Raw genomic sequence first — 20,524 nt, forward strand, 5'->3', positions numbered from 1 at the left:
AGATTGAAGTAGCAAATGGCCAAATACATAATTATGCATACTAAAAAAATAAACTTCAAGACTAATGTTTTACAACATAAAAACAGCAAAAATTCAGGGCTGGGGATTTAGCTCAGTGGTTCTGCTGCCTGCCTTACAAGCACAAGGTCCCGAGTTCAATTCCCAGTACCGAAAAAAACCAGCAAAAATTTATAATTTTAGAAGTTCTCAAATATCTGAAGAAATGAAATAAACTTACAATTTCATAAGAGTTCTTTATTAAAATGTACTATATATTTTAAGAATTTATAAATTAGGTAAAATACAATCAAGATTAAATGTCAATTCTCAACCACTGTATAGAATATATGCAATTTCTGCACTTACTAGTAATTTTATACCAGTAACTTGAAGCACCCCTCCTAAATTTAATAATGTAATTATTCCATTTTTCACTTTTTGGAGTTTGATAGAAGATAGTCAATATCCTGAAGGATTTCAGAAGTTTTTTTCAATGCCACTGATACTCTCTTTTCATTCACTTCTAATAGGGTTTCTGAAGAGTCAGAAGACTGTTCATTTTTCTTGCTTGAGGTACAGTTTAAGACACCACTATTCTCCAGTAGCACTGAGCTAGTTAAGGAGTTTTCCCTCACATTTTTCTTTATATAAATATTTTTATTTTCAAAAAGCCTGGCCTTCATATTAAAATATAATTGATTGCAAGGAAGATCTCTTGGATTTTTAATAGAGTTTGAATTTAAAAATTTATGGAGTCTACCCATAAATGAGGAATATTGTTATAGTGTAATTAGCAAGAAAGAGTATGTACATAAGTATATGGATGGAAGGGAAAGACAGTGGTAGGGAGGAAATAAAAGAATTATAATCTCAATAACTTTTTTTGTTGTTTTTTCAGACAAGGTCTCACCATGTATCTAGTTCAGGCTAGCCTTGAACTCACAGTGATCCTCCTGCCTCTGTCTCCCGAATGCTGGAACTACAGGTACTGGCCACCACACCCAGCTTGACATTTAATTCATTTATACAAGTGTTATGAGAATAAAAAGGAACAAGAGTAGGGATGACAGAACTATAAACAATCTGTGTAGTATGTTTTGTAGAGTAAAACAAAACCTGTCCCTTGTTACAGAACTACTTTATCATTTGAGTAAGATATAGAACAACCACAAGAAAACAAATTTAGGTAAATAGGGTGAGAATATACAGAATGAAACATTTTAAAAGGAAAAAGAGGCCTTCACAGGTATAATTTAGAATATAATACATAAGAGAAAAAGTCTCCAGAGGAGATCTTAACCCAAGTTCACCAGTCTTTGCCAAATTTAAACCCAAAGGACAATACATTCTAAGGATACAGTTAAACTTCTGTATCTTTTCAAGTTCAGAAGCAACAGACCTGTGCAAGAAATAAAAGTAAGTTTATGCTAGTTGTCTCATTCTTTTATATTCACAAACATTTATTTTACTTTGAGACAGGGTCTCACTAAGTCAAACTTTTCATCCTCTTGCTTGGGTCTCCTGGTATGCAGGAATCATATATGTGTGCCACCACACCAGGCTTCAAATTCAAATAACCATACTTGACTTGTTTTTTTTAAAGATTAGGATTTTAAATGGGAGATCATAGAAGTTAAGAATTCTCTTTATGTTAGCTTTATTTAGCAACAAATCAACTTAGTTAAACTGATTTTTACTGAGAGCTTTTAAAGGTAAATGAATAAAAGTCCCCACTATAAGGACTTTGTAATCAAGTATTGATATTCTAAGGTAATGGACTTTCCTTCAGTACTTAACTGGCACATCAGCTACTTTCCTCCCTAAAGTTTACTCAAACTTTAAAACCTACTAAAATCCCAGCCCTTCTTTGCTTTTACAGAAGTGATCTCTCCTTTCTTGAATTTCTATAGCATTGTTAATCAATTATATGCTTATTTTTAATGTCTTCTCTTGAACTATAGCTTTCTGATATTCTTATGTTTATTGTGGCATACAACTACAAATATGCTTGACTACCACTATGAAAAATTAATGAGGACTGTCTAAAAACATTTCTTTATTCAAATCACCAGAAAATCTTTAACAAGGGAATGCTATGTATATCCTTTATTGCCTTTACTACAATGAATTGCAAGCACCTTTTCTCAACTTGCAGTGTTTCTTCCTTGTACTCCAGCCTATGGATGGTGTTATGGCTTGTGTTTGGATGTCTCCCCCAAGGCCTCATGCAGTCCATAGGTGGGGCTTTTTCAGACATGGCTTAATCTAGAGTGTGACTGATTCATGGTACAATGCTAGGATTAAGGGTGCTAGGATTCAGGGTGGATGGTTACTAAATCAGGCCACTGAGTGGTTTGGCACCACCCTAATCCCAGTAGCCCAGATAGAATATAAAAGGGGCTGAAAAAAAGCTGCTAAGGTCCCTTGTTTACCTTTGCTGTCTTCTGCCTGCAATGAACTATTTCTACTCTGTGATACTTCTCTGCCATGTGCCACCCTGCCTTGGAGCCAGCCAACTAAGGGCTGAAACCTCCAAGAACTGTAAGCCAAATAAACCTTTCCTCCTTTAACTCTGGGTATGAGCAGGTATTTTGTCTCAGCATTGAGAGAAAAGCAACTAAGACAGATAGTGAATGAAAGACATTTTTCATATTTTAAGCATCCAGGAAAATTATTAGAGATGACTTACTCTAAAAGCCTACTGATTCTTTGTCATTCCAAAACACATTTTAAACTAATTCTTCTGCTTCAGCCTCCTGAGTGATGGGTTCTGTACTCATTTGACTAACATTGCTATTAAAAAGTTGAATCGATAAGCTAATAATGGTGAATGAGATGGAAAACTTAACTGAAGTATAATTTAAGTATCCATTTATTGCATAATCTCTTCTTTCAACCTACTATGACAAGACAGATCACAATGGAGATGGCTTACATTTTGCAAGGGGAATGGAGCTACTACTCCTCAATTCCTTATCTTACCTCTCTGCTCCTCCCCCTTCCTTCCAGCCATAGGTGCTATCACCAATATGCACTTTTACTTCTCAGTATGTCTTGACAGTTATCCTCTTTAAGCTTTCCGGTAAAGAGGCTGGCATTTTACAAACTTTGGCAGCTGAACAATATTGATTATTTTTATAACCATGTAAAAAAAAATTTCCCTTTCTTCCCAGCTGTTTTTTATTATGTACTTGAGTAATTTTCTATTTGGCTATAGCCAAACAGGCTACCGCTAAAGGATGAGGCATTGGAAAGCTAGATCCTTAGATACCTGAGATACTTGATACCTACTGACTGGATTCCTTCTAAGAAGTAACTTCAGAAAAGGTGGTAAGTATCAGGCTTAATTGGACCCAGCTATTTCCCTTCTAGATCTCTTCCCAAGAAGACATGGTATTACAGTGATACAATCATACCCATGTGTATAGCAGCATAACTCATAATAGCTAATTCTTGGAAATGACCTGTATATCAATCAATAGATGAATAAATACAGAAAGTATGATACTTGTACACAATGGAGAACTACTCTGCCACAAAGGAGAAATTTGTGTCATTTGTAGGAAAATGGATGCACCTTGAGTCAATAACATTAAGTGAAGTAAATCACACAAAGCTTAACTATTGTACAGTTTCTCTTATATGAGAAACCCAAAGTATAAATAATTTGAAGAGCAAATAAAAGATAGATAATAGGAAACAGGGAGACAGCTCTCTTGCAAATGGGTAGGGAACCAAGAGAGGGAGGGGATGGGAGAAAAAAAGGAGAAATAAAAACAATTAAGGTGTATTATGTACATGTACCAATCTCCATGACAAATATAATCATTTTGTACTGCAAACATGTATAAATTAAACATTTTAAAAATAATTTTTTAAAAAGAAGAAAGCTTAATGTTTACCTTTTTAAAAGTCACACTGTTAGGTCATCTCAAAATTTGCATTAAAAGGTTTCTAAATTTTTCCTGTATCCTTTCCAATATAGTCAGATTATACTCAGTAACATTAATCTTCCTAATGAGCCTTCTTCCTGTCATTTTCCACTTAGGAACTTGTGTTTCTATCAAGTCTGAACACCTGTATTTAATTCAAGATTCATTCCTATCCATCAAAACTCACATTATTTCCTAACAGGTAGCATCTGTTTCATAAAAATTATCTTTTCACCATCTCCACAGTCCCAAAGATCCTTTTTAGCTCTGGCCTTGCTTCCTCCCTACAGTATCTTATTTTTTCTAAATATTTCTTTGAAGCTCAGACCTAGTCCCCTACTTGCTTTATTTGTTCATTTGCCAGTAAATGGGGAAGGGGGCTAATAATAAGACAAAATATTTAAAAGTCAATTTCAGAAAGCTTTTGTTAGTCAATGTGATGGTTAATTTTGATTGTCAACTTGATTGAGAAAAACCTAGGAAATTAGTAAAGCCACTTCTGGGGTTGTGTGTGAGGGTGTTCGCAGAGACTACTGACGTGGGGGGCAGCAAATTGATGGGCGAGAGCTGCCTTAATTGTGGGAGGCACCACCTAATGGGGTGCAGGCCCAGATGGAACACAAGTAGAAGAAACCCAGCTAGCACCAGCTCTCTGGCTCTCTTGCTGTCTCTGCTTCCTGGCTCCCATGAGGTAAACAGTTTTTCTCCATGACTCTACTCCCTTTCTCTATGTTTCTGCATTCATACGGCATAAGAGCAGTGGAGCCAGCCAAGCATGGAACTGACCTCTAAAACTGTGAGCCTTTCTTCCGTAAGTTAGTTTTCCCAGGTATTTTGTCACAGCAATGGAAAACTAACACAGTCAACATTTTATTTCCTTTAACATCACTAAAATTTTAAGAATTCTTTTTAAATTTTTCCATAAAATTTTGAATTTATTATATAAACCACTCATTTTTGATACAAAGTTTTCAAACCAGTTTTGTGCCCTTCAGATGAAATATGATTTAATATGACAAATTAAGTATTTGAGTAGAAATAAATTATTTTCAAATTTTAAGTATCATAAATATAGGAGTAAAATACATTTACACTGAAAGTTTTCTGGGAAAAAAGTTTCAGAGTTTACCATTTGACACTTGAATATTTAAGTATTAGTTGGCTGTTGTAGACAGGTTAAAAGAAATATAAATACCAATTTTCTTCAAGAACAGAAGATGAAGGACATGTGAGCATCTCTCTTGGACTCATCTGGGTGAGTCCTCTGCACCATGATGTTACTGTTGTCACATATCTACAATGAACACATTAAAAAAACTTGAAAATGAACTGTATTCATTCTGCAAGTGTAATAAAAATGGAGTAGCATTAAGACAATTTGGGGAAAAAGGATAAAAAAAAACAAGTTAGGCATTTACTGGGTAATTTTCGAAAACTTTCATTAGACAGAAAAGACAAGTTTTTTCATTATTCATCAAAATTGCAATGATTTACCCATATCTGTAGTTAATAAAGATAACATTTAAGAGTCAAAACAAAAGTAATACTTAGATCTCATTTAAAGATCAAATTCAAATGTTTAAATTCTATTTTTAGTTTTTCAAAGTAAAATGAATTTTAAGTTTTATCATGAAAATGCCATCACACTTATGACTCTGTGTACATTTTGCTTACTAAAATTTAAACCAGAAAACATCCATTAATGTATGCACATGTACACACAAATATACATATTTATGATTATATATAACTGCATATATAAAAAAACCTGGAATTTAAAGAATTATGAAGTGACTGGCTGCAACAAGTAATAATATTTTGTAAAGAAACTATCTTTCTGAAGCAAATTTTTCAAAATAACAATTGAATGTTAGAGCATTTAGACCAAAAAACAATAAAGACCAACAGAAAAATAAGTTCAGGAAGTAAAACGAGCAGTGCTTATGTGAACATCAAGTAAAAATCACTAAAATATCAAGACTACCACAAGTAGAATTACTATAACAGAAAATTACATAAACCAAAAGAGAAAAGCATATTCATAAAAACTGACTTTAAGAAGCTGTGCCCTTTTAAGAATCATCAGCTTAATTTCATTTAATTTTTCCTACTTTCTAGAAATAGATATAATTTTAGTTATTTGTGGTTGCAAACCTTATTTCAAATTGGTTAGGGGATCAGGATTAATTAATTGGCTAACACATCTGAACACAGCCCAATCTCCATAGTCTGTATGCTATGTGATCATGTCTGTATCACATATCAGTTTGAAAAATCACTTGACTACAAGGAAATGATTAAAACTGACCTGATTTATTTAGTTGTGCTAAACACCAGTAGAACTGAAAACTTTGGAGTCTGATTAAATTACTTCATTCACATTATCACATGGAAAAAATTAAAATACGTAACATTTAAATGTTTATAATGCTGCTTCTGTCAAAACATAAAACTAATTTTTTGGTGAGCAGTGCTGAGATCAAACTCATAGCTTGTGCACACTAGGCATGCACCCTACCACAGAGCTACATCCCAACTCAAAAATGATGTTATAAAGAATTGCGTTTTAGTACCTTTCATATGGTCCAGGGTGTTCAATTTGAATTAACTGATCTTGTCCATCAGGAAAAGTTAACCTACACCAACCTAAGTTGAGACCTTGATTTACCTTAAGAAGCAAGGAGGAAAGGCAAATTTTATCACTCCAAAACTGAAAACAAAAATATGGTCAACTTCTTCTGACTTACCAATTTAAAAAAATAAGTAGATGAATCATTAAAAAGTTAGTTTGACATGGCTATTAATTTACCACCCCTCATAGAGATAATTATCAAGAAAATAAAAATACCCCTCTTGCTATAATAAGTTGTCTTTATACAAATGACTGTCACACTGTTCTGACTTTTGCTGGGAAATCCAATGAAATCAGTAAAGCCTCTTGACAGATTTTATACTTGAAAATTAATTTGAGATATTGTGGAACTTTGTCTTTGTTGTATTCCATAGATATACAACAAAAATATATTTCTAACCATAGATAAGAGGCTAAAGCTACAGATAATGTACTGTATATTTCAAAAAAGCTTGAAGATAGGATTTTGAATGTTTTTAGCACAAAGAAATGATGTTTGAGAAAACAGATGTACTTATTATCAATGTTAAAATATATGCTGTATCAAAACATCACTTGGTACCCCATAAATATGCACAATTTTTGTGTCAATTTTTAAAATGCTCCAATAAATCTTACTACACATAAAAAAATAGATTTCATTCTAAAATATACTAACCTGTCCTTTTTCAACAGAAGAGGTGAAATTCCAATTCAAGGTTAAAGTGATACCATCTAAAAAGATAGCATGTACTTTGTCATCAGAGTAGGCAAGAAATCTTCCCACGTTGGATATGAGAGACTCTTTCAAAAGTAAAGGCAGTATATTGCTATCATTTATCCCAGGTACCTAAAACCAAATAAATAAAAGTAGCAAGGAATAAAGTTATCCATTAACAAGATTTAAATGAATATTAATGAATTCTGAAACAACTTCAGATTCTTATCCAGCTTAGTATTATAGAATTCTTATGTTTAACTTTTTCAGAAATAGATACCAAGACAGTATTTTACAAGCAGATTAAGTATTAATGTTTATAGAGCTAACATTTAACTCTGAACATTACATAGAAAATAGATAAAAAATTAGATATACTTTAAATCTAATCAATTCTGTTTTCCCCTCTATTAAAAACTAAATAAATTGCGGGCTGGGGATTTAGCTCAGTGGTTTCATTACCTGCTGCGCAAGCGCAAGGACCTGAGTTCAATCCCCCCTACCAAGAAAAAAAAAAAAAAACTAAATAAATTGGGCTGAGGGTATGGTTCAGTGGTAGAGCTCATGCTTAGCATTTGAGAGGTCCTTGGTTCAATCACTAGCACAGGATTGAAGATACAAATACAATAAGGAAAACTATATGCAATAAAAGCATAGCATGAAGAGAGGAAAACTATAAACAATAAAAGCATAACAAAAAGGAAGGGAAGGGGAAGAGGGAACGGGAAGGAAAAGATTGAACACAAAGGCTTGACTTTTCATTGTCTATCAGGTGAATATTATTCTGAATAAACCAATATTACTGTTACAGACTTTCTTGCATGACTTAGATGAAACCAATTTGAATTTAGAAATATGGACTCAAATAAAATAATTTTAAAAATAATTTTAATATACCATTTTCCAGCAGCATATACGATAGTTATGGCTTAGAGAAAGCCTCATCTTGGCACAATGTTGAAGAATTCTGTGAACATGAAAACACTCGTTAAACATTTGCAAATAATAACATATTCTAATGCTAGCAATCCATCCTGAATGCTGTGTAACATTTTAGATGGCAAGTAACTCATTTCCACTGAAATGTACTTGAAACTCTTCTTCGAAGAATCCATGAGCCCCTAGAAGGGAATTTTGTTTCCCTCTGTACTAATCTCACCTAGGTAAAGCCTATTCTTCTAACCTTTGACAATGAAATGACTCCATGGAGAGAATTTCCAAGTGCTTTTTTCTTTTTAGACTGGGCCTTGAGCCTAGAGCCTTCACACTGACTATATTCCCAGCCCCTTTTTTATTTTGAGACCAAGTCTCACTAAGTCATTAAATTGCCCAGGCTGGGCTAGATTTTGAGATCCTCCTGCCCCAGCATCTCACAGTTATGGGATTATAGGTATGCACCAACACACCCAGCAGTTATCAATTCTTAATCCTATCCTTAATCACAAGAAAATGCATCAAGGTTTTTGGGTATATACCACTTGGTTCAATTGAATGTGAAGAAATTACCTGGTTGCCTGCTTAATCAGAGAACATACAGAGAATAGACTTCCTGGTCTATCTGGAGGAAGGTTGTTCACTGAGTAAGTTTTCTCTTCTCTCTGAAAATTAGTTTAAAATGGAAAATCTCATTAACAATAAATTGTGGTCCTTTTTAACTTTTTGTTAAAATATGTATTTATATAATGACAAGGTAAGAGTTATTTTAACAATATAAAGCCCATATAACTTACATATTTTAACAGTGTTTCATGATGCCTTTCCACTGTCCCACTTAAAGTATAGAATGCTATATTGAAAAGTGACGTTCTAATAGCCTATAACTTACTGCCCAATTTAAATCTTGGCTATACTTCAATTAATATAGCAACGAAACTACTTTTCACACATTAGCAGGAAATTTATCACCTAAGCCACATGCTTTCCTAAAAAAAAAAATGGCTACATGGATTTAAAAGCCACTATTTTAAATGAATATTTTAAATGAATCATTTTGTTACATTTTATTAAGAGAAGAACTATTGTTGGGGCCAAGGATTTAGCTTAGTGGTGCCACCGCCTGCCTCGCAAGTGCAAGGTCCTGAGTTCGATCCCCGGTACCAAAAAAAAAAAAGAATAAGAGAAGAACTATTGTTATACTTTGTAAAAGACTCAGAATTTACAGGCTCAGAATTTCTTTTTAAATGTTATTTTGTTATTCTTTCTGAATTTGCTCTTTCTCAAACCTGCTAGTGTTCCCCAGGACTCTGTTTCTAGCCTTTTCTTCTGACTTCCTGATTTCTTCTTTAGGTAATTCTAGAAGGTCCAAAGCCGTGTTCACAACAAATATAATAGTAACAACATGTATGGAGTGTGCCACAGGTGCTATTCTATACATTTTATGGATTTTTTCATTTAATCCTCAAAATAATTCTGAAGAACTGTTAATGCCTGGTTTCTAGATGAGGAAATTGCAGATAAGCAGTAGTACAGATCTGATTTGAACCACAAGAGGTAAAGAGCATAAGACCCACATCAGGGAAAGAAGATGGGCTTCAGAATCAGACAGATCCGGATTCAGATTGCAAGTTTGATTCTTACTAACTACAACAATATGTGGGTTATGCAAACTTTTTAAAGCAGAATTTCTGATCAGTTTTACTTGATGTTATCAAGTTGTCCTCGAAGAAGGCTGAACCGATTTATACTCCATCCAACACTATGAAAGCACCCCTTTTCACATCCTCTCTGGCAGTGGATATTATCTTTTTAAAATTTTGATAACTTTAATAAGTGAAAAAGATTGTGTCAACTGTTACTTTATTTGCATTTCCCTGATGCAACTAGTACAGCTTAACATTATAGTATTATCAAATATTATAGGATTTTGAAAATTTTATATTGCCTTTTCTTATCCTTCACTCTTTTTTCTACTAGTTTTTTTGGGGGGAGGGGTCTTTATTGCTGATTTAGTATGGAATATTTTCTTCCACGCTTTTGTTTGTAGTTTTTACTTTATCTAATATGACCGAAGCTTTAAATATTTAAAACTTAACAAAAATTTGAAAATTTCAAGCTTGTCAAACTTGAAGCTGTTTTTATTGTTCTTAAGGGTCTCCCTTGCCCAAAGATTATAAAATGGTTTTCTATAACATCTTCTTATTCATCTTCCTCCTCTTCTTTTTTTGTTATTGTTTTGTTTTTTGAAATAGGGTCTCACTATGTAGCCCAGGATAGCCTCAAACTCATGGCAATCCTCCTGCCTCAACCTCCCAAGTGCTGGGATTATAGATGTGTGCCACCACCCCTGGCTACTTTCTCTTCTAACAATGATAAAGTTTTGTTTCTTATATTTAATTATTTAATTCACCTGGAATTGATTTTGGAGTATAGGTTAAAGAAGCAAATTTATCCCAAAGAGAGTCAATTGTTTCTAAATCTCTTCACCAAGGCAGACAGAGAAGGGTGGTCCACACACAGGTCTAAGAATGAAGCCCAAAGCAGTCAACCACAAATGTAAAGCTTGTTAGAAAGTTTTATTTTTTCCCAAAAGTTCAAGCTTCTACTCCATATGTTTGCTTCAATATAAAAACTACACTCCCTCCTGAAAGCTTTGAGCAATAGGGAAGCTCCATGAAGATTCACTACATTTGTCCTGCAACTGTGCAAACTCCCATACAGCAGTCAGCAGTGTGACTGTTCATAGCCACCCTGTGTGCCCGTTTGTTTCCTCCACTACATGCACTCACATACTTATACACAGTACTTAGCCACATCTCATTTTCTTGTATGTCTCTCTGCCTGACCACTAGACTGTGAACCCTTTGAGGGCAGGAATTCCTTATTTTCATCATTCCCAGTGCTTACCAGAATGCCTGCTAAAGAGTAAGTGTTCAATTAATACTGCATAAATGAATGAACATTTGCCTAGAAATAAATTTCAATAGGGGATCTGCTCTAATACATACTGAAATATTTATGAGTAAAATTTGGGATTTAAATAGGTAGTGATGTGGAAAAGGCAATGGGAAGTACAGATGAATACGTGGGTAATGGGTACCTAGGGATCTGTTACATTTGTCTATTTTCGTATGCTTGAAATTTTCCATAGTTAAAAAAAAAGTCCACTCCATTTTGAATTCTTCCCCCTAGTGACTCTGATAATCTTGTTACTTAAGTACTCCAGTCTGTAATGGAGGGAAAAAACATATTTATTCTATTTTAACCTACAAAGCAATGTGATATTATGGTGACTGCTATAGAAGGGTGGATGTCAAATGTCAGAGCGGCAGTAAATAAATGAAATCTCATTAGTATCCACATTATCATCACATGGTCTGGTAAATATATTATGTTTTAGTGTTTTGAACAATAGTGTTATATATAGTTGTATATAAAGATGTACTTAAAATATACAATTACACGGTAGGAGAAAATATGCTTTTTAGTGGGCAAATATTAATCCTAAATTGTATATTGACTCAAAGTGATGGTTCTGGTTTTAGAATTTTATATTAATACATTCTATGACAGATGAAATTTAGCTTCTGATTTAAACATGAGTTGCTTAGGCTAATAGATAGTAGTGGATGAGAAGACAGTAAAAGTTTCAGTATTTCATAATTAACTAGGTGCCAATGCTAATTGTAAGGTGACATTAATTCTCCAAACAAAACAGCAGAAAGTAATGTTGTATAAAGACCAAATTTCCCATATATATTCTGAATTTTAAAAGAATTTAGAAGACTCTTCTTGAGTTGGTATCTCATAGTTGGCTTACCTCTTCTGATCCTTCTCGACAGGAATAATAGGTAAAATAGTTCCCAAAATAAGCTCCTTCTGATTTTAAAACAGATCCATCTCCAGGATAAATCTCTATTGAGTTCACATTTTTATGAGTAAGCCTAAGGAGAAGATATAATCATTAAGTTTTTTTCTAATTATTAAAACATACACAAAGGCAGTCATAAGTAAATTATTTCATATTCTGAACCAAACCAGCTAAAATAACTTTTTTGGAAAGGATAAACAGAACATAGAGCAGTAGTTTATATATTTATTTTAACAACTAAGCTCAGAGCTTCTGGCAATCAGGCATCTTACCATCCTCTTGGTATCCTGACTGCCAGTCACAGGGCCTGGCACATACACCATCACCAAAGCCGTGTCTGTTGCATTTACGTTAAATACAACACTTCCAGGACCAGAAAGTAAGATTATTCTTTAGTGTAACCAATACCTGATGGATGAGATTAATCATCTGTGGAAGGTGATATCCCTGAAAGCAGGTGACAAATTATACCTGGAATAGCATGCTAAAATCAAGGTATGGTGTATATAATGTGTACAAAGTGAAGTCAAGTGAATTTTGTTGGAATATATATGAAGACTATGTCATTAGAAAGGGGTGAATTTTCATACAGGAAAAGGAGAGCCCCTCTCCACCCCCCAAAAAACTTAGCAGTGTTCTTCTAGCATTGTTCATGTAAGTGAAACTCGCAATCCAGCCAATAGCAGTACTGCAGTCACCAGAGATACACAATCTATTGTAGGTAAGGATCATTTATGGTGGGCCAGGGATTTAGCTCAGTGGTTCCACTGCCTGCCTCGCAAGCGTAAGGTCCTGTGTTCAGTCCCCAGTACCAAAAAAAGAAAATAGGATCATTTATGGAGTAGTGCTGGGCCAGAGAAGTTATTCAAAGAATATTTGCTTTGAATGAACACTAAAATTCTCCCTCAGGATACCTAACATCTCTAATTCTACACTCAGTAGATAACATGGTGACGTGACTAATTCATACAAGTAGGTCTTTTGATATATTCTAAATAACTGAGATATGAATATTATATTCACTAGCAAAATTGAGCCTCCACTGTCTTCAGAGTTGCCACTTAAGTCTTGTAAACATGGTTAATGTGAGTCGCAAGAACCCCGGGTACAGTAATAAAATTAGTTTTGAGACCTATAAAATTCAGGATAAAATATAGGAGCACAGATGACCTAGCAAAGCTGTGTCCTCTTGGGCCAGGAATTTAGCTCAGTGGCACTGTGCCTACTTCACAAGTGCAAAGTCCTGAGTTTGATCCCCAGTACCAAAAAAACAAAAAACAAAAAACTATCCTCTTGTGAGTCTTTCTGTAGGGCTAGTTGCAGCCCCTCACCAACACAGGTGCCCTTACCTGTATGTAATACCCTTATACCAAACCACTTTCACTAGTTCAGGATAAGAATATTCTTCTTCATCAGACTGTGTCTGTAAAAGTGTATCACAAAACTTCCACCTGTGAAGGACAAAATGCAGACTATTAATTCTGGTTGCTCAAAATTATTGCCTATAAAAGCCAACAAATAGTACCACTGTAGCATGTATTTCTTGCTTAATTCATTAGACGACAGAAAAATAAAATACAGATGTATATGAATAGCCGAACATGGTGGCGCATGCCTGTAATCATAGCACTTGGGAGGCTGAGGCAGGAGGATCACTAGAAGTTCAAGGCCAGCCTGAACTACATAGTGACACTGTCAAAAAAAAGTATAAAAAAAAAAAGTATATAAATGAATTTTAAAACAAGAGGTGACCAATTATACCTGGAGTAAGCAAATACTTTTCTTTTCAGTAGTTTCAATAATCTCATTATTGGATTCCAGTACAAGTTACATAAATTGTTTTACTAATCTTTAAAATTTAGCCTGAATTCAAACAAATACTGAAATATTCATAGTGGGCTAGGCACTGTACATACACATTGAGGATATAACACTCAGAAAAGCAGGCATGGTTCCTGCCCTCAGTGGAGATTCCTACTTGACATGGATGTTAAATAGTAATCACTGAATGTAAAGGGAAGGTACTAAATTCTGTGGACTCACATATATACCTAATTTGTCTAGCGTCTCTCAGAAAACTATCCTAAAAGATGTGAGGCTTAAGCTGAAACCTGGAAATGAGCCCAGTCAGCCAGTGCAGAGAGATCAGGAAGAGTGCTCCTGGAAAACCAAAAACCAGGTGCACTGGTGAACAAGCCTGAGTGAGCATTTTAAGGAATGCAAGAAATTCAGTTTAAGAAGAACAAAGAAACAAGGGCAAGAGTAACGAGAGAGTTGTTTACAGATCTGTGAAGGAACCAGATTATGGCAGATGTCTTAAACTACACTAAGGAAGGTAGATCCTTTGCAAATGGGAAGGGGACTAAGAGATGGAACGGAGGAGGGAGGGGGAGGGGCTATTAAAAGAATTTAAGATGTGTTATATAATGAACCAACTCCCCTCAATGAATGTAATCATTACTGCAAACATGTACAAATGAAAATTACATTTTTTAAATAGAGGCATAAAATTTCTTTTGACATACTCATCATAATCCTGGATTTTCCAATTTTAAGTACAACAGACAACCATGACAAGCCTAAAAAGCCATTCCCATATTTTGTCCTAAAAAACAAATGTGTACTTAGAGACTACCTGGGATGGAATTTCAAGTCCTTATATGTAACTGTGCTCAAGTTACTAACATTTGTGCCAGGCATGGTGGCACATGCCTGTAATCCCAGCACTCCGGGAGAGTGAAGGAGGAGGATCAGATCATAAATTCAAGCTCCAGCCTGGGCAACCTAGTGACTTACCAAGACCCTATCTCAAAATAAAGAAGTAAAAAGCGCTGGGGATACAGGTTACAGTAAAGGCCTTGGTTCAATCCCCGGTACAACCAAAAAAATCAAGTTATTAACATTTCTGGGTCTCAAATTCCTCTACAAAGAGATGATAACAGTACTTACTGTTTCTATGAGGATCAAATAGGTAAAATACAAAGTACCTGGCATATAAACAGTTTCTGTTAGCTATTATTCCTGCAATATTTATACAAAGTTCAGGTTATAAGCCTACAACTATTAAATTATTCATCTCAGTGGAGGTAAAAAGTTTATACCTAGCCACTGAGTGGCCTCAACCTGTTCACTCCTTTTGAAAATGGACATATTTAGTCAGTAAACCAATCTCTGAGGCCAGGTACAAAAGAAAGAACTCATAACCATAACTGTCAAACCCATGCCCCAGAAATCCAAGTCACTGTCTCTTTTGAGCAGCAGCAGATGCTCCTCTTGGCTCTCCCCCAGACAGCCACTCCTGTCCAATCCCTCACCACACATAGGGACAGTGGCCTTCACTGGACTCTATATTGCTAGAAAGCAGTGACTGTGTCTTAGCCATCTCTACAGACACTGTGGTTTGCAAAGTATCTAGTGTGGAGCTGGCCACCCCAAAACACAGGTAACATCTTTCCTGTTAAAAGCAAAGATTTGGGTCAGTTAAGTTAAGCAAAGGTTTTGGTCAGATGCTTTAGAAAATTATGCTGACCTAGACTGGTTCTTACAAAAACGTTATGACCAATAAGTCACTCTTCCATTACCTGTGCAAGTGTGGGAAAGGACAACTGAGTAACAGGGCCTTGGGAAGAATGGAAACCTCTTTTCTTCTTTCCTCTGAAACACGAGAAGTTAAAATTCTACTTGTGGTGATATCTGGATCAATTTTAGGCATATCATTAATTTTATTATGAAAACGAAGTGCTAAAGACAAAGGGTATTTCCATTCTTCTGGACAGGAGGCCACAGACCAGCGCTGCTTTACCCATGTGTATACACATGTGTGATCTGCACCAGATGAAGGCGGCTCCACCCTCCTTTCAATTTCATTTGCACAACTCGTCTTCTCTAAAGGTTCTTTGGATTTCAAGATCTGGCAAAAAAGTTCATTTTCTTTACTCTTTATTCTTTGTCCTAATAAACTTCCAGAGATCTTGTTGACTCTTTCAACCAGTTTATCTTCTGGAGCTTTTTTATTTATTTCTGACAACACTCTTGGCTTCTGGCTAATTTTACACAAAAAATGTACTGTAAATTCATGCTGAGTCTTGGGCAGGCAAAGGTATGCATGACCATCTAAAGATGCTATCTTCACGGTGTCGCTCTCCATACTTATCATGCTATCATCTGCTTCAAGATTGGGCCATCTCACTTCTGAGGTATCAGTGAAGATATGCTAAATTGCAGAAGGAAAAAAACATGCAAACATCTGATTTTCCCATACTTTTGACAGTTAAGTATTGTGTAAGAAAATACTCACATACTTGTGTTTTTACTACCTAGAGAGGATAAAAAAGGGAGCTTATATATAGCTTTCCAGAGAATATTTGATAGTTAATACAGTGGACCCTTGACTTACAAACTCAATTGGTTTCTGAGGGCTGTTTGTAACCCAAGTTGGTTGTAAGTCAATACAGCTGAGTTCTGGATGTTTACCTGGGTACACATGATAGATAACAATGGGCCAGGGATTTAGCTCAGTGGTTCCGGTGCCTGCCTCGCAACCACAAGGACCCGAGTTCAATCCCCGGTACCAAAAAAAAAAAAAGATACAAACATGATAGATAACAAAAGTCAGATGAATCTTCCATTAACCTAATTAACCCAAGTTGTTCATATGTCAGGCCAGTCATAACTTGAGGGTCCACTGTATAATCTCTCTTAGAAAAAGATTTAAAATACAAAATGAAAAAAATAAAAAGAACACACCATCCTGATCATATTTAGCACTTAACATATTTTGGTTTAGAACATACAATGAATTGCAGATAAACAGATTTGCATACTCCTCACCCCAAAAGTCTACTCTGAAAGAAAACAGAAATAAGGGAGAACCTGGGCTATAACATACTTTTCTTTTTTATATAACATGCTTTTTTAAAAGCATTCAGAGCTTAAATGATACAAGACCAACATATAAGTTCCTAATAGAGCAATTCAGAAAATTAAAAAAACAGGGCTGGAGATTAGCTCAGTGGTGCCACTGCCTCCCTTGCAAGTGCAAGGTCCTGCGTTCGCTCCCTGGTACCACAAAAAAAGAAAAAAGAAAATACAAAAACAGGCTCCATTATATCTTAAAACATTATATGGGATAACATGTTTTTCAAACCAAGGGGGAAAGGAGAGTTATGGAGAGTTATTTCTTCTCTCTCTCTCTCTCTCTTTCTCTCTCTCTCTCTCTCTCTCTCTCTCTCTCTCTCTCTCTCTCTCTCTCTCTCTCTCTCTCTCTCAGTATTATGGATTGAACACAGGGCTGGCACTCACTACACAAATATTCTATTACTGAGTTACACCTCAGGGCAAGAGAATTCTCTTGCCAAATGGTACTGAAGTTATGAACAGCATTTAGGAAACACTACCTTGGAGGGTTATCACATGGACTGAAAATATAAAACAATATATATAAAATACCTACCCTAGATAGCAATTGATACATCATAAACTAAAATAAATTCCAAGCAGGTTAAAGAGGAATTTAAAAAGATTGAAAGAGTCAAAGATAAATCAGCGGGCCGGGGATTTAGCTCAGTGGTTTCGCCGCCTGCTGTGCAAGCACAAGGACCTGAGTTCGATCCCCGGTACAAAAAAAAAGAAGATAAAACAGCAAACAGACTCATAAGAAGTAACAGCACCTGCTGTTTTTTCATATAAGATATAAACAGTAATACTGTAACATTTCAACTTCCATAACCTTAATTTTAGCTGGAAATGGTGGGACATGCCTATAATCCCGCCATTCTGGGAGGCTGAGGCAAGAGGATCACAGGTTTGAGCCTACCCTAAGCAATTCATAAAGATGGAACGGGGAGGTATTGACTGGATTTGTAGCTCAGGGTGAAGGCAAAAAAAAAAATTTAATTTTTAAAAATAAATTTAAAATTTAAAAAATAAGCCTTAATTTTACAAAAACTATTGTCAAGAAAGCCTCTTAAATATACAGTGCTTCCTATGTTAGGATGCTAAAATTAAAGTCACTATTTATTTGATGGCAAGCCTGGTTTGTAAGGACGGTCTCTTCTAGAATTATGTTACTTAATAATACTACTGTAGCATCAGCAGCAAGCTACACAGTTTCAATTACTAAAGTTATTTAAAAGCCACCAGAGAAAAAAATCTCACCAGATTAGTTTATATTTTACAACTTTTTATGACTCTTTTGTCACAATATAACAGAATATTATTCAGTAGGCCAGAAGCACTGTGGCAGAATTAGAAAAGAAGCAGAAAGTAGTTAAAAGACGTAGTTGGACTAGGGATGTGCCCAGCAGGTGTCAAGCCCTCGGTTAGATCTCCAGTACCAAGAAAAAAAAATCAGAGTTATATTGACTGGGTGCAAATCCTAACTTTGCCACTTAGAAAATTTCCACAGATGAGTCAGGTATACTCTCTGAGACACAATTTCCTCACCTATAAAAAGGGGCTGATATTCAACTGGTGACTGGATAAAGAAAATGTGGTGTTTTTTTTTATAAAATGGAGTACTACTCAGCCATAAAAAATGAGAAATTAGAGACATTTATAGCTAAGTGGATGCACATTGAGGCGATACTCTTAAGTGAAATAAATAGGACACACATGTATAAATACCGAATAGTTGGGGCCGGGGATTTAGCTCAGTGGTGCCACTGCCTGCCTCGCAATTGCAAGGTCCCGAGTTCGATTTCCGGTACCCAAAATAAATAAATAAATAAATAAATAAATAAATACCGAATAGTTTCTCTGGTGTGAGAAACTGAAAGTGTAAATAAGGACTAAAATGTATAATAGGTAATGTGAAACAGGAAGAAAAGGGGCAAAGGGGAAGGAAGTGGGAGGGGTAGGGGAAAGGATAGAAGGGAATGGGATTAATATGAGAAAATGGAAAAACAGGAACAAAATCTTTGTAAATAGGGAGGAATGGAGGGGTTGAAGGGAGGGCTGGGCAAGGGCGAAAAATAAGAACCAAGAGAGATTAATTATGTAAAGGTACAAATTTCCAATGATGAATGTCATTATATTGTATACCTAAAATGTACCAATGATTAGAATGAATAATCGATAATGCAAAATAGGAAGAAAAGGTCCAAAGGGGTAGGGGTAGTGGGAGGGGCAGGAAAAAGGAAAGAAGGGAAAGGAAAAATGATGAGAAATGGAAAAAATGGAAATAAAGTCTTTGTAAATAGGGAGGGGTGGAGGGGGTGAAGGGAGGGCTAGGAATGGGGAAAAAATAAGAACCAAGATGCATTATGTAAAGGTACAATTCCCAATGAGAAATGTAATTGTGTTGTATACCTAAAATGTACCAATAAAAGAATTTAACAAAAAAAAAAAGAGGGGGGGCTGATATCCAGCCAATACATCTGTTTTAATAGGCTGGACGTCCATTCTGACAGAAGGTAGCCATCCATACTGTAACACCAGTATTGAGTATTTTCAACATGATTCTTAGTGTTTGGCACAGAGTAAACTCAATAAATGACAATTATTATTAGTATTCCTCAGTGCAAAATAAAATTTAAGCAAAAGAATAAAATTTTTATACCTATAATTACATATCCCTACTATACACTAACAAATAACTACAAATAAATTATGAAAATGCTCAAAGACTTTCTTAAATTTTGGGACTTTTGAGAATGAAAAAGTCACCAATCTGAAAAGTTATAATCTTTGGCTATAAATAAAATGGCAGAAGCCAGGTGTGGTGCCATTCACCTATGATCCCAGCACTTAGGAGACTGAGGCACGAGGACTACCACGAGTTTGAGGCCAGCCTGGACTACATAGTGAGTTCAAGGTGAGCCTGAGCCTCATAGCGAGACCCTGTCTCAAAAATCCAAAAAAAAAAAAAAAAAAAAGGCAGAGATATGAACTATATAACTTCTATGTTCCTTAAGTGAAATATATAGGCCTATGCATTCTATAGCATATGTCCTTCCTGAGTATCCTAGGGGAAAGGCAGAAAAACTAAACATTTCTAATTACCTAAAGGGCTGGGGATTTAGCTCAGTGGTTCCACTGCCTACCTCATAAGAACAAGGTTCGGAGTTCAATCCCTGATACCAAAAAACCCCCCTAAAATCTAATTACCTAAATATTACTTATAAAAATGAGGTTTTTAAAAACTTACCTTTTTTCTTTCAGAAGGTATGATGCTTTCAGATAAAAAAGGGCAAGCAGCTGAAGAGTTTCGAAAATCTAGGGCACGCTGAAGTTGCTTCTAGAAGAAATGTAAAATGTTACCTTAAAAAATATAAAAGTCTTTGTAAATAGGGAAGGGTGGAGGGGGTGAAGGGAGGGCAGGGGAATGGGGAAAAAGTAAGAACCAAGATACATCATGTACAGGTACAAGATCCCAATGATGAATGTAACTGTATTGTATACCTAAAATGTACCAATAAACTTAATGGAAAAAATAAATAAATACAATGATTTGAAAA

The 20,524-nt window shown here is 35.3% G+C and overlaps 1 protein-coding gene across 2 annotated transcripts in view; it reads right to left on the reverse strand.

Moving 5' to 3' along the window:
• Positions 1-234: 234 nt before the first annotated feature.
• CUNH5orf34 (chromosome unknown C5orf34 homolog) overlaps positions 235-20,524 on the reverse strand; it is a 29,539-nt gene continuing 9,249 nt past the window's right edge. For both annotated transcript variants that reach the window (XM_013073489.3, XM_004848554.4), the window contains exons 3-13: positions 20,215-20,304; positions 15,650-16,281; positions 13,418-13,519; positions 12,018-12,141; positions 8,768-8,859; positions 8,159-8,228; positions 7,223-7,393; positions 6,506-6,600; positions 5,128-5,226; positions 1,359-1,399; positions 235-607 (exon numbers count right to left, since the gene is read on the reverse strand). In XM_013073489.3, coding sequence (XP_012928943.1) covers positions 432-607; positions 1,359-1,399; positions 5,128-5,226; positions 6,506-6,600; positions 7,223-7,393; positions 8,159-8,228; positions 8,768-8,859; positions 12,018-12,141; positions 13,418-13,519; positions 15,650-16,281; positions 20,215-20,304 — 1,692 coding nt within the window. In that variant the 3' untranslated portion in view covers positions 235-431. The remainder of the gene's footprint in view (positions 608-1,358; positions 1,400-5,127; positions 5,227-6,505; positions 6,601-7,222; positions 7,394-8,158; positions 8,229-8,767; positions 8,860-12,017; positions 12,142-13,417; positions 13,520-15,649; positions 16,282-20,214; positions 20,305-20,524) is intronic.

This window comes from Heterocephalus glaber, unplaced genomic scaffold (assembly GCF_053883595.1).
Source record: "Heterocephalus glaber isolate CG9 unplaced genomic scaffold, H.glaber_assembly_v1.0 deba00001538, whole genome shotgun sequence".
Taxonomy (NCBI): Eukaryota; Metazoa; Chordata; class Mammalia; order Rodentia; family Bathyergidae; genus Heterocephalus; species Heterocephalus glaber.